Consider the following 15,585-nt stretch of genomic DNA (forward strand, 5'->3'; position numbering starts at 1 on the left):
TTCGGCAATCTTCGTCCTCCGCGCGAACTCGCGGGTTATCTCGGACGCGATGCGAATATCCGGTACAATCGTCGCTCCGAGCAGACGCGCGATCAGAATATCTGCGGGCAATTGAGTCTTCGATTTCTCATAAAGCTGGATTGGAGGAATCGCCGACTATAATATCGGCCATCATTTATCGCACGAGCGCAGTTCGATCGCTCTCGCCGACTATGTCGCTGACTCTCACTATTTCCGGACGAAGCAGTATTCTCGCGACGAGTTATTTTCCGCCTCTGGATTTAAACGACGATGATTACGAGTTAGATTTAACCAATTTCGAAACTTATAACACGATACCGAATATAAATTCCACGAATAATAAATTTTATTTCCACGATAACGATGAGATTATCACGATTCCGATGGGATCTTACGAATTAAGCGCTATAAGCGCGTATCTAAGAGCAGCGATTCGTCACAAACGACGAGTGAGAGAGGAGAAACGAGAGCGCGAAAACGAAATATTGGAAACGAACGATGACGATTATATATATAACGTTGGCGACGACCGCGACGACTATTTCGAAGATGATGAGAATGGTGATAAGGACGAAAGTTCCATAACGCTTCGCGGTAACGATAATACTATGAGAAGCGAGATTAAGTGCGCGTATCGAGTGAATTTCACAAAACCCGATAATCTGGATTTCTCATGTCGCGTGTTACAGCCGGATAAATGGTACGCGTCCGATAAACCGATAAATATTATGGCTATTAATCTCATTCGAGTAGAGTACAACATTACGACAGGAGAGTATCACAACGACAAATCCGCGTATACTATACACGAATTCGTGCCTAACATTCCACCCGGATATAAAGTGTCGGAGATTCCGGCGCAGATCATTTACCTCCCGATCATCGCGCAAACCATTACCGATATATGGTAAACGTGCGTGTTGTGGATTAAAACGGAAAATTGATCGATTTTCGCGGCGAGGAGATCACGATTCGTCTGCGCGTGTGGCGAAAACGATAGAAAGGCGCGCGATGCTCGTAGTGAACGGATCGAACGCGAAAAATGCGCCCATCGTCGCGTCGTCCCTAGACGCGAAAAAGAAAAGGAAGAAGGAAAGAAGATTGACTGTCGCTAACGCGGCTTTTCTGCGCTCTTTAGGTTTTGTCGTGCCAAGGACAGCTTTTCCGTAAAACGAAATGTGTGACATTTTAAGCATCGGCGGAGAGCCGATCTTCGATGATCGCATCGTTAAAATCGAGACTCACACGTACAATCCTTACGCCAATATTACGTTTGGGAATAGCGACGAGATACGAATTCCTATACAACAGCAAGATCTGTACACGTTACCGTGCGACAGTTTTCTCTATATCGAGGGTAGATTCGAATCGAAGGAGTCGTCGAGCACGCAAGGGCAAGTCGCGCCGGTAACGAGGCTGGTGAATAATTGCGCAGCGTTCGAGGAGATTTGCTACGAGCTTGACGGTGTAGAGATCGATCAAAGCAGAAATATGGGGATAACAAGCACGATCAAGAATTACACGTCGCTAACGGTCGAAAATTACGCGTCGCTAACTCCCTCGTCGATCGGCAATTTTAACTTTTGCGTATCTCTCAACGTGCTATTAGGTTTTTGTGAGGATTACAAGCGCGTTGTGATTAACACGCAACATGAACTTATTTTAATACGAGCACGCAACGATAACAATTGTATTATATCGGTTAAAACGCAAGAGCCTAAAAGCGTAAACTAACAGATTTTATCACGGAATAAAAAGAGTTATATGATCACGCTAAGAAATTGTAAAATCATGCATTTTCTTATTATTAATGACATTCAAGATATATATAATAGTAATGAATTAAGAAAGTATACACACACATAATAACATGATATATAGGGTGGTCCTCGTAACGGTCGCCACGATTTTTAAAGCACTTACAATAATCTGACATAAAAAAGTTTCAAACAAAAGTTGTGTGGCTTCAAGAGGGCCATAAGATGGTGACAATTATTTGACCTTGGAAAATCATTTGAAGGTCATGTGAAGGTCAACTTTAAAATCTTTCGTGGAAATCCCCATTTTTTATTTAGTATTCTTGTAGCTGACATCGAGAGCTTTCCAAAATACTATAACAAAGTATTTTTTTATTAAGTACTTTTTGAGTAATTTTATATTTTAATCTGACATATTTTGATATAAAAAATTAAATATCTCGTAAAATATTTAGTTTTTGATAATCTTACCGTAATATTTCTATGTACAGAATAATGAGACAAATCAATTAGTATTAAAAAAAAATTGTTTTTAAGAAAATTATTTACAATGTATTTTTTTAAACAATTATTTGTTTTTTTTTTATTATTCTGTACATAGAAGTATTACGGTAAAATTATCGAAAACTGAATATTTTACGAAATATTTTATTTTTTATATCAAAATATGTCAGATTAAAATATAAAATTACTCAAAAAGTACTTAATAAAAAAATACTTTGTTATAGTGTTTTGGAAAGCTCTCGATGTCAGCTACAAGAATACTAAATAAAAAATGGGGATTTCTATTTCAGATTTTAAAGTTGACCTTCACATGATCTTCAAATGATTTTCCAATGTCAAATCATTGTCACCATCTTATGGCCCCCTTGAAGCCACACAACTTTTGTTTGAAACTTTTTAATGTCAGATTATTGTAAGTGCCTTAAAAATCGTGGCGACCGTTACGAGGACCACCCTGTATATAAAATGTATTGTATATATACAGGGTGTCCGGCGTCAACCGCATCACCGGTCATGTGCAGGTAGAGCAGATGAAACCGAGAAGAAAAGTCCTGTACCAATTTTTTATATAACACTTAATAAAAGAGTTATTATTGAGTAAAGTCTGGCCAATCAGTGCCGATCTTTAGCCGGGCGCACTTCGTAACGACGATGTCACTATCGTTACGCGTCGTTGCGCAGTTGAAACATATCGAAAAATAGCTGCGCAACGATGCGTAACGATAACGAATCAATTAATATAAAAAAATAATTGTTTTTAAGAAAAAGTAAGTAATCATTTACAATGTATCTTTTCAACAATTTTTTTTTACATTAATTGATTTGTCTCATTATTCTGTATATAAAAGTATTACGGTAACATTATCGAAAACTTGAGTGTTATAGATAAAAGTGGTACAGGATTTTTCTGTTCAGTTTATTGTGTTCTACTTGCTCACGAGCGTTGTCAAGAGTGCTTTGGGACACCCTGTATAGGGTGACAGGTGGTTGGGGACAGGATGTCCCCAATTTAAATGGCAAAACTTCAGGAGCATGTAGAAGACCTAAAAACTAAGACAGAAAGTTCTTTAGAGGTTTGCTCGTTTTTGCTCCATTTTGGAGAAAGTCACAAAAAAAGAAACAAAACAAATATTCGTTTTTTTACTTATTTATTTACATTTTATTTATGTTATCATCTATATCTATTTAATGCAGCAATGCAAGCACTTATATCTAGCACTGACCTCATTAATTGCAGCTAGACATTGTTCTAGTGATATTTGGTGCATCTATAATTCGGTCTCTTAATTGCTTTCTTGAATTGATTGACACCGTAAAGGATAAATGTTTACATATGTGAGGAACCTCGAAGTAGAAAGTTTATTTGGTGCCAATCAACTCAAAAGAGCAACTGACATACGCTATACGTGATAAGTGTGCGTGTGTGTGAACGTATATGCGTATATGAACGTATATGAACGTATTACACACACACACACACACACACACACACATCGCGTATAGCAATCGAGATACACACACACGCACTCTCTCTCTCTCTCTCTCTCTCTCTCTCTCTCTCTTGCTCACCTTCTCACTTGCTCACTCACTCACTTCTTATCTTATACAGATTATAATTGCTGCACGAGTCTCATAAGACCCGAAAATGATGTCGATATGTCACATCCACGAGATGTCATTTTCTGATGTTTGTTTGACGACAAAACTAAACTCAATTACAGTAACAATATATAACAACATACATTAATGTAATATATATTATAGATAAATTTAAATAATTTAATTTATAAAATTAAAGATTTTATTTATATGGAAGTTAATTTCTGTTTTATATTTTAAGCAAATAATGACGAATGATTTTCACTTATTCAGACAATTTCTGTCCAATTTTCTAAAAATCAGTTAAATTTCTCGGCACGGAAATCGTATTAGAAATTAAACTGATAAAAATAATTACAATATTATTAACCGCATTTTGCAGGCTTTCTATACGCTCATGATAAAAATTGGAATACGGGTATAGATAGTGAATAGCGCGCCGCATAGCAATAAACAAATAAACTATAACCTTAATACTAGTTATAAAAGGACTTTCTGAAAGATTTCAAAAATATTGCAAATGCAATATTTTAAAAAACATAATGCAGGTACATTTCTGAAATATTTCGGCAAAGTTACAATTGAAATATTAATGAAATATTTCTGTATCATTTTCAAACATTACAGTATTTCAGCAATATCACATGCCGAGTGGGGTATTATACTACAAGTATGTTACATTGTAAAATTACAGCAATATTACAAAAAGCGGACATCTTAACGTTGCCGCCATCTTACAATAATGGTGCAGCAATATTTCGCAACCAATTTGCAATATTGCAATGCTTCAATGAAATTATTTTGCAATATGTCTGCAACTTTTCTCTGCTATATGGGGACTAACGACCGTGTCGTTGCAGTAAATCCCCAGACAGCACATAAAACTAAACGGTGACGAAAAGATATCTTTTTTAAGTCATCTTTTCGGCAAGGCTAAAAAACAAATAAAGGATGTCTTTCTTATTACAAAAAAAAGTAATCTTTAGAAAGATGTTTAAAAGATGTTTATAATAGATTTTTTCGTTTTGCCGAAAAGACAACCTAAGAAAGACATCTTTTTATCATTTTTCTATAGATGTCTTTTTGGCGAAGCGAAAAGATGACTAAAAGTCTTTTTGGCTTACGAACGAAAAGTTCGTTTGCTTGCCGCTATGTGATATCTATCTCGTGTTTGAGTTTAGTCATGAGAATTATATAAAACTTGCAAAGCGCGGTTAATAAGATTGTAACTATTTCTATTAATTTAATTTCTGATAGAATCCCTATAAAAAGAATTTAGATATTAAACCGATTTTGGAAAAGTCGAGCAGATAAATGTCCGATTTTCACTTTTTCAGATAGAACTTGCTCGAATAAGTAAAAATCGTTCGTTTTAACTTTCATAAATAAAAAAAATTCCATAAATAAAATATTTAGTTTCATGAATTAAATTTTTTAAATTTGATTATATATACATATATACAGAGTAAGACATTTATATTGAGATATCTAAATACAATATCTAAAAAATAAAGCAAGATAGAAAGAAATGCTTCAGACAAAAATTGTTCGGTTCTAAGGGGATCATAAGATGGTACCATTAGTTTGACCTTGGGTGGAGGCGCTTTGGAGATTTCAATGTTAATCTTGTTTTATTTTCTTTACACCAAATGATGTCTCTCATTTTTTGAGCTTAAAATATTAAGATAACGTTGTTCGAGAAAGTAAGAGTTTTATAAATTATATTATTAATTTTGTTTCTCGAACGTTCTAAAGCGAGACGTTACGTGCGAAGCCTTGTTTTCATTCCGTTTTTGTAGTTTCTTCGTATCGTTCGATTCCGACAAACACCTCGTTGTCGATAACCGATTGGCTCTCGGAGTCGAACGATCGAAATTCCTCCCTTTTTGTGGTACACGTATCGACCGGGATTCTTGTGCGTGGATCGGAAAGAAGGGCTTTTCGTTAACTCACTTCGTCGCAAGCCTTCACCGGGAGCACACCGAAAGTCTAACGCTCATATAGTTACAGTTAAAACGATAATTCGCGTGTCCGATTATATCTTGCTGTCGCGTGCGATTACCTAAGACGGTTCGGGAGTTGGTGTCGAAAGGAATAAACACTTTTCAACAAACTAAACCCGCTCAAATCATTTACGTCCTATCTCTCCGATCGGCGAAACAAATAAATTCTGTTAATGTGGACGTGTAATTCGAAGGCGCGGCTACATTAAATGGTCCTTCGAGCCGGATTTTGGAAAAACAGATAGTGATTCGGTAATCAGTTCGCGGAGTGCGAGTGAGAACGCTGACACGCTAAGGTAACAGCACTTATAAAACCTATCGCGAGACGGAGACGGTGCGCGATATCAAAACATCTATCCGCATTCCGCTGCCGTAAAAATCAAATCTCGCGCTTCTTAGCGCTTTGCACAGCTTAAGTGCAATCTTTGTGCTCTTTAGCACTCCGCACCTCAGAGTGCGTCCTGCGTAATCCGCAGTTACACATAGTTGTCGCACGCTTTAGCGCGCTGCACTGTTAAGTGAAAATTATAGTGCGGCTTCGCACATCCTCGTGCGACGGACTGTCGTCACGCTTCAGCATCTCTACAACCAAAAGGTGGTAAATTGTTGCTGAAAGGCTTCATCTTATCGGCCTACCGTCATGATGGACTCGCTGCAGGGCCTCCTCATCGAGCAATCTATTACAATAAGCTCGATGAAGCGAATGTTCCCCAACTTTAAAAAAATGGGCAAGGCCAACGTCACGCAATACAAGGCGAAGAGTCGACTGGACGCCTTGGAGACATTATGGGAAAAGTGTCAACATCTCAACGTCCAGCTTCAGCAAATAGCAACGGCCGACGAACAGCGTACAGTCCAATACTTCACCGAGGAGGAATTCTTTACGGCCGAGGACGTCTACCACGAAGCGGCGGACTACCTCGCAGACGTGATAGGTAAATTCTCCCGGTGCGACCCGACTGCGGCATCATCGGTAAGCGACATTTCTTCTCGCGAATTGTCTGGTGCGGTTTCATTGCAATTACCACGAATCCCGTTGCCGAAATTTTTCGGTAATTTCGCGGAATGGGAAAACTTCCGCGGAATATTCGAATCGCTCGTCGCCTCGAAAGAATCGCTGTCGAATACGCAGAAATTACATTATTTAAAAGCCAGTGTCACGGGCGAAGCCGCTGTATTAATTAATCATGTTAAGATTGCAGACACAAATTACGATGGTGCGTGGAAATTACTTATCGAAGAATACGATTATCAAAACGCGATTATTCATGCGCATATTCATGCTTTCGCTGATTTGCCTATTATGAAAACGGAATCCGCTGTCGAACTCAAAGGTTTACGCGATACCGTTGCCGCGTCATTAGCCGCGTTAACAAATTTAGGCAGACCTGTTGAAAAATGGGATGACTTATTAGTCTATATTGTTTCACAAAAATTTAGTCCACGCACACGTAATGAGTGGAATCTGCAACGCGGTAAATCAACCGCATCTCCGACGTATGAAGAGATTCGAGATTTTATGACGCTGCGAATTCGAGGACTAACTGATCATTCTAAGTTAAATGCCGATACTTCGTCTCATAAAAATAAAAGCTCTAATCAGGCCTCGGTGAATAACGTAGCCACCGAAAAATGTTTGAATTGTTCCGGCAATCATAATTTGATGTTATGCGACGAGTTTAAGCGTAAATCCGTCGAACAGAGAACTCAGTTTCTCAAATCGCACAAATGTTGCTTTAATTGTTTAAAGGTCGGCCATTTCCCGAACTCTTGCAAGAGTAAAAAACGCTGTAATTTGTGCCGACGAGCACATCATACGCTCTTGCATCGTGACTCGAATATACCAGTACAGAAGATTAGTGAAAATTCTGTTTCGGAAAACAAAACGCTTAACGCTCAACCGAGCGGCTCAGCCGCCCCTGAGATAGAGAACGAGACCGCCGTCGCTTCCGTTCAAACGATTCATTCGCCGCTGAAAAATCCGCCGAACGTGTTAATAGCCACCGCATGGGTAATACTTCGTACCATCGAAGGACGTAAATTTAAAGTTCGTGCGTTGTTAGATCAAGGCTCGGCTGTTAGCTTTATCTCGGAATCGTTGTGTCAAACTATGCGCACGAAACGTTCCCTCGCGAGCCTCCACGTACAGTGTTTCGGCGAACGATACAGTGGCGTAGCGAAATCTCAGGTGTCTCTTACTCTCGAGTCTTGTAATGGGCGAGGTTCCTCAACCTTTTCTTTGACTGCTTTCGTATATCAAAAAATTACGTCATACGCTGGCTCAAAGACTAAAACTGTAGATTATTGGCCGCATTTACGGAAATTATCTCTCGCGGATCCGGATCCGTTTAGCAATCATCCGATCCATCTGCTCATCGGATCAGATTTATATGGATCGTTATTAAAGCAAAAGGTAAAACATGGTCCGACCGGAACTCCGACGGCCCAGCTTACTGCTTTAGGATGGATATTATCCGGTCCTACCGGCACTTCTAATTCAATCACCGGTTCCGCGACTTTATTAAATTGCGTAACAATTCCTTCGCTCGATTCTCTCCTTCAAAAATTTTGGGAGATCGAGGAAATTTCTTCCGAACTTCAGCTGTCGGAAGAAGATAAAAAATGCGAACAACATTTTATCGAAACACATCAGCGTGCCGAAGACGGCCGCTATATAATACGGTTACCATTTAAAACCAACCCTCCGCTCGATATAGGATCTTCGCGCGAAACTGCCGCGCTTCTTTATTCGAAATTAGAACAACGCCTACGAAAAAATCCGGATCTCGCGAAACCCTATCATTCTTTCTTAAATGAATATAAATCTATGGGTCATATGGAACCTGTCTCCGACGAAAATCCGACGCTTAATCAAGCGGTGTATATACCGCATCATCCGGTACTACGCGAGTGTAGCAGCACGATGAAACTTCGCGTAGTATTTAACGCGTCGTGCAAAACGAGCAATGGTTCTACATTAAATAATCATTTAATGACCGGGCCTAAATTACAACGCGATTTGTCCTCAATTATCCTTCGTTGGCGTCAGTTTCGTTATGTGTACACCACCGATATCGAAAAGATGTTTCGACAGATCCGCGTTCATCGAGACGATGTCGATTTTTTACGGATTTTTTGGCGATCTAATATTAATTCTCCGATACAATCTTATCGATTGCTTACAGTTACATACGGTACTGCTCCAGCTCCGTATTTAGCCATGCGCGTTATCAATCAATTAGCTTTCGACGAAGGTCATTCTTTTCCAAAAGCACAAACAATAGTACAAGAATTTATTTACGTCGACGACGTTCTATTTGGCGCCGATGAAGTTCCGTCGCTAAAGGAAAGTCGCGATCAGCTTACGAAATTGATGGCGCGAGGCGGTTTTCATTTACGCAAATGGGCTGCCAATTCTATAGAATTATTAACAGACATTCCTCCGGGAGAGCATGAACTCGCTATCGCTCGTACATTCGATAAGGATGATACGCTTAAGGTGCTCGGACTTGAGTGGATACCACGAGAAGATTCGTTTCGTTTTCAAATCGAGTCAGCTTCGGTCAATATGAATACGAAACGTTTGATACTATCATTTATCGCGAAATTCTTCGATCCACTGGGATGGGTTTCTCCGGTAATAATCACCGCGAAAATTATGATGCAAGAACTGTGGTTAAGAAAACTCGATTGGGATTTTCCTATCGCGGCGGACTTGTTAGAGTCCTGGAAAAAATATTGTGCGGAATTCATAAATTTAAAAGAAATTCGCATTCCGCGATGGACTGGAATGCATCCGGAAAATTTGGCTATCGAGTTGCACGGGTTCGCCGACGCGTCTAATCGCGCGTACGCCGCTGTCGTTTATTTAAGAATTCTCCGATCGCTCAGCGAGTTTTCAGTAGTCTTAATAACCGCAAAAACAAAGGTAGCGCCGATTAAAACGATTAGCGTGCCGCGTCTAGAATTAAATGCCATAGTCTTATTAACTCGATTGCTAGAATTCGCGCGAAAATCGTTAAATTTGCAGCATATTCCGATGTACGGATGGACAGATTCTTCGGTCGCGCTCGCATGGTTACGAGGCCATCCATCAAGATGGACTACTTATGTGGCGAATCGTGTATCGGAAGTACAAACTCGGCTGCCGTCGATTAAATGGAATCACGTCCTATCTAAAGAAAATCCAGCGGATTGCGCGTCGCGAGGTTTGTCACCCGCTGAACTCCGCGATTTCGAACTTTGGTGGGCCGACCCTGCCTGGTTGCGTTCCGAATTGCTTCTACCGCGTGGCCGATCCATGATAAATTAAAAGATCAACTTGAGGCCGATCGTCAGATAATCGAAACCGAAACGCGAAATACGATCGTTTGTCATGCTCAACATATTCTGGAGTGGAAATTACCGAACGAAGTCTCTACATGGAAGAAGTTAATTCGAGTCACGGCACGCGCGCGCGTGCAACGTTTTATTAATAATCTAAAATGTCGCGCGACCAATACGAACGTGAATACGACGTGCTTGTCCGCTGCCGAACTCAAAGAAGCTTCCTTGTTTTGGCTCCGTCACGTGCAACAACGTCATTTTCCATCCGAAATTCAAGCGTTAAACGATAATTGTTTACTGCCAAGATCCAGTTCTTTGTTATCGCTTTATCCCTTCCTCGGGAAAGATAAATTAATTCGCCTTGGCGGGCGGATTGACAATTCGTCACTCAGTTATGATGAACGGCACCCTATAATTTTACCGAAACATCGAATTTCGGATTTATTAATCGCTCAAGCTCATAAAGCCTCTCTTCATGGAGGCACTCAATTAATGTTAAGAATTTTACGCCAAAATTATTGGATAATTTCAGCGCGCACCAGTGTAAAATCTCTTATACGTAGTTGTGTAAAGTGCGTACGCGAACGCGCACGTACCTCGCAACAGCTGATGGGGAATCTCCCCCAGCCCCGCATCACGCCTTCGGCTCCGTTCTCGCACACAGGCGTCGATTACGCCGGGCCGATGAATATAATTCCGTCAGTCGGCCGCGGTCAACGATCCAAAAAATATTATGTTGCCGTTTTTATTTGTCTCTCGACAAAGGCCGTCCATTTAGAATACGTAGATGATTACGCTACTAACGGTTTTCTCTCCGCCTTTCGAAGATTTGCAAGCCGTCGCAGTCTTCCATCCGACATGTACAGTGATAACGGCACTAATTTTCAAGGCGCGGACCGCGAATTAAACACTATCTTTCAGCGACTTGTCGCCGACCCTCAAATACAAGACGCTATAGCTAATGATAACGTAAAATGGCATTTTATACCTCCCTCTGCTCCGCATTTCGGCGGACTTTGGGAAGCCGGGGTCACAGGATTAAAGTTTCATTTGAAACGAGCGATTGGTTCCCGAACATTATCGCAGATCGAGTTCGCTACGCTGCTGTGTCAAATCGAGGCTTGCCTAAATTCCCGCCCGATTTCCGCGTTACATGATGATCCGAATGACTTTTTCGCGTTAACTCCGGGTCATTTTTTAGTCGGTCGCCCGTTAGTAAGCCCGCCTGAAGAATCTGTTTTAGATATCGATTCGAATCGGCTGTCTCGATGGCAGCAAGTGCGTGCGATTTTAGAGCAGATCTGGCGTTCTTGGTCTTCTGATTATTTGCATACATTGCAACAAAGGCGTAAATGGCGAGAAAATAAACCGGAGCTCAAAATTAACGAGCTGGTATTGTTGAAAAATAATTTGGCACCTCCTTCGAAATGGGAACTTGCCCGAATATTAGACGTACATCCGGGATCGGATGGGCATGTCCGAGTAGTTACATTGCGTACTGCCAAAACCACTCTAAAGCGACCAATAACGCAGATCTGTCAGCTACCGATATCAAGCGACACTGGCTCTTAAAATAATTTGCGTTTTCTTTATGCGTTCATCATTAGGTTTGACTTTAATTATCGTCACGTACTGGGTATGTATCGTTTATATATACCTATTCTAAGAACGCCTATGTAAATAACCCTATGCTAAGATTTACTGATTAAGTTAACTCATGTATTTCGATTGAATCACCAACGATCTTTATTTGTACTCTTCTCCGATTATTGTATGTTTGAAATTTTGCTGTAGAACTCTTCGGACCGTCTGATCGAGAATTATCCTTAAGATGCCGTGTATCGATTATGTTGGTAGGATTTAACCAGTTATTTCGTAACCTACCCGGTATACGAGGCGAGCGGGATGTTCGAGAAAGTAAGAGTTTTATAAATTATATTATTAATTTTGTTTCTCGAACGTTCTAAAGCGAGACGTTACGTGCGAAGCCTTGTTTTCATTCCGTTTTTGTAGTTTCTTCGTATCGTTCGATTCCGACAAACACCTCGTTGTCGATAACCGATTGGCTCTCGGAGTCGAACGATCGAAATTCCTCCCTTTTTGTGGTACACGTATCGACCGGGATTCTTGTGCGTGGATCGGAAAGAAGGGCTTTTTGTTAACTCACTTCGTCGCAAGCCTTCACCGGGAGCACACCGAAAGTCTAACGCTCATATAGTTACAGTTAAAACGATAATTCGCGTGTCCGATTATATCTTGCTGTCGCGTGCGATTACCTAAGACGGTCCGGGAGTTGGTATCGAAAGGAATAAACACTTTTCAACAAACTAAACCCGCTCAAATCATTTACGTCCTATCTCTCCGATCGGCGAAACAAATAAATTCTGTTAATATGTAATTCGAAGGCGCGGCTACAAACGTTATTGCAAAATAAATAATTATATGAGATATTTCATAATTTATGTAAAATTATGTCGAAGTGAAGAAAATAAAGTATAAAATATCTCATAAACTATTAAACTTTTAGCCATCATATCTCTATAATTTTTTATGCAGAATATTGCAAGGAATCGATTTATTAAAAAAATTGGGGTATTTTCATTTAAAAAAACAAGATTGACATTGAAATCTTCGAAGCGCATCCACCCAAGGTCAAGCTAATGGCACCATCTTATGACCTCCTTAGAACCGAACAATTTTTGTCTAAAATATTTCTTTCTATCTTGCTTTATTTTTTAGATATTTAGGTGTCTCAATATAAATGCCCTATCCTGTATATATATTGGGCTAAATATTTTTGTCCATACATAGAATATAATTGTAATATATGTATAAATATGATATAATCACATTTATGAATGGAAAATTATTAGCTTACCGATAATACTTATGCAATATTATTTATAATTCTCAATTTTATACTTATGTTACGTTAATATAATCGAAATTTAAATAATCGCGGGCTAGTAAGAGCCATACGCGGATGGTAATGCGTCAGTTTCATAGAAAAATAAGTTTTCTATGAAACTGATTATGCGCATAGGGCACGAAATATATTTGGTCCTATACCAAGATTTATAAAATTAATCTCAATTCGAGATTTATAATAAACCCACTTTACCCCCCTGGAGAAACGAGGGCGAGAAAAATATCGGGGCAAAATTGCTGAATTGGGAATCGAACCCGAGTCTTTCGCTTGGCGGGCGAGTGCTCTTATTTCTAAGTTATTCAGATCCCACACCACCTTTTCATTTGCCTTATATGTAAATATCTATAGCTACGAGTGCTATGTACATAGGATCGAAATAACAAAATACCATATATATATATATGTCAAATGGTCTGTTCGGAGACACTTCTTGATAATTATTGGCATATTCCGAGACATTTGTATGGTTCCAGGCCTGACCTGGAAGAATTCTATGTCAAACTGGCAGTTTCCAGGACAGTCCTGGAAAACTAATGTATGTAGATATGATAATTATACATCCAAATGTATATACAAAAAAAAAGACATGTATACAAATGTTATCTAACAATGCCAATTGAAGTATATATAATGTATTATTGAATTTCGAACATAAAAACCGTCAATATATTTATATAATTAAGAAAATCGCGTAAAATAGTATATAAATATATAAAAAGATATAAGATTGAAAAAAACACAACGATTTTTAATAATACTTGAAGTACAAATAATCTTGAAAAACTATGATTAAAAGTTTATTGTGTATAATGTGAAATTAGTCACTTTGATTTTCATTATGCACAAAAAACATTTTATGTACTGGAATCAAACGTTAGGCTACAAAATGATGTTTCCACTTTTTAAAAATATTTAACACATTTAACGTATATACCAACATTTAGAAATTCAGTCAGACAACGTCAGCGTCAGGTAATCTCACATCTTTCCGCAAAAGTGTGTATTCATAACAATATTGATAACAAACAACGTAAAAAAATGTAACTCATATATAACAAATGCGCAAGTCTTTATGCCAACGCCTTGATTGCTTTCTGGAAAGTTTGGCAGGACATATAAATAAAAAATCGTAAGTTACTTGAAAGACGTTTGGGATAAATGTATTTCGAAGCGAGTTCTTCATTTAAGTGTTTAATATGACACTTTTTACGATAATATGCTTGTGTCCTGGAAACGAACGTTAGGCCACAAAATGATATTTTTATTTCTTTCAAGAATTTAACGTACGTACAAGCATTTGAAAACGCTATCAGGTAATGTCAACTCACATCGTTCTACAAAGGTGTGTAATGCATAACAATATTAACAACAACGTAAAAAGACGTAACTCATATATAACAAATGTGCAAGTCTTTATGCCAACGCCTTGATTGCTTTCTAGAAAATTTGGCAGGACATCTAAATAAAAAATCGTAAGTTACTTAAAAGACGTTTGGGATAAATGTATTTCGAAGCGAGTTCTTCATTTAAGTGTTTAATATGACACTTTTTATGAGAATATGCTTGTGTCCTGGAAACGAACGTTAGGTCACAAAATGATATTTTTATTTCTTTCAAGAATTTAACGCATTTAACGTACGTACAAGCATTTGAAAACGCGGTCAGGTAATGTCAACTCACATCATTCCACAAAGTGTAATTTATAACAATATTAACAATAACGTAAAAAGACGTTACTCATATATAACAAATGTGCAAGTCTTTATGCCAACGCCTTGATTGCTTTCTGGAAAATTTGGCGGGACATCTAAATAAAAAATTGTAACTTGAAAGAGACTTAGGATAAATGTATTTCGAAGCGAATTCTTCATTTAAATATTTAATATTACATTATTTATGAGAGTATGTTTGTGTCTTGGAAACGAACGTTAGGCTACAAAACAATATTTTCACTTCTTTCAAGAATTTAATATATTTAATGTACGTACACACTATACTTACAAACATTGGTAGGTTCTCTGATTATGTTTCTGAATTAATAAGGAATACATTATTCATTTTATAATTAATATACAATAACGTGCTTCACATTAATTTTTGTAAAATTTTTTAGAGAATGTTTTGTTTGAAATTTAATATTTTTATTATTTAAACACTAAAGCTTATTAATTAATAATTCTGCTTATTAATTAATAAGTCTGCTAAAATAGATTGAAGCGAAAATTAAGTTATATCTTCTAATGTACAATTTTTTCTTTTGTATTTATTTATTGTCTCGGCTATTGGCTTTAAACAATCGTTAGTCTGTACGTATAATCTTAATTTATATTTTATTTTATATTAATATTAAAATCGCTGTTTTCAAGATATTAATAAAGAATATTGCAATACTTTTTCAACCCATGCACTGATCGGTTTTTAAAGCAGCCAAGTGATTGATATAAAA

At 38.2% G+C, this 15,585-nt stretch overlaps 2 protein-coding genes across 2 annotated transcripts; both read left to right on the forward strand.

Annotated features, from left to right (window-relative positions):
* The first annotated feature begins 6,527 nt into the window (after window positions 1-6,527).
* LOC138943086 (uncharacterized) lies at window positions 6,528-10,196 on the forward strand. Its single transcript, XM_070313603.1, has one exon. The coding sequence runs from the start codon at window positions 6,528-6,530 to the stop codon at window positions 10,194-10,196; it is 3,669 nt and encodes a 1,222-aa protein (XP_070169704.1).
* A 623-nt stretch (window positions 10,197-10,819) lies between these two features.
* LOC138943087 (uncharacterized) lies at window positions 10,820-11,782 on the forward strand. The gene has a single exon (XM_070313605.1). The coding sequence runs from the start codon at window positions 10,820-10,822 to the stop codon at window positions 11,780-11,782; it is 963 nt and encodes a 320-aa protein (XP_070169706.1).
* Window positions 11,783-15,585: the final 3,803 nt, after the last annotated feature.

The sequence above is a fragment of the Polyergus mexicanus genome, unplaced genomic scaffold, assembly GCF_030449975.1.
Source record: "Polyergus mexicanus isolate NDT 795.1 unplaced genomic scaffold, iyPolMexi1.0 SCAF_25, whole genome shotgun sequence".
Classification (NCBI taxonomy): Eukaryota; Metazoa; Arthropoda; class Insecta; order Hymenoptera; family Formicidae; genus Polyergus; species Polyergus mexicanus.

Bases quoted from the DNA above. Each gene is read 5' to 3' on its own strand.
- LOC138943086 (XM_070313603.1), top strand. From the start codon at position 6,528: ATGGACTCGCTGCAGGGCCTCCTCATCGAGCAATCTATTACAATAAGC.
- LOC138943087 (XM_070313605.1), top strand. From the start codon at position 10,820: ATGGGGAATCTCCCCCAGCCCCGCATCACGCCTTCGGCTCCGTTCTCG.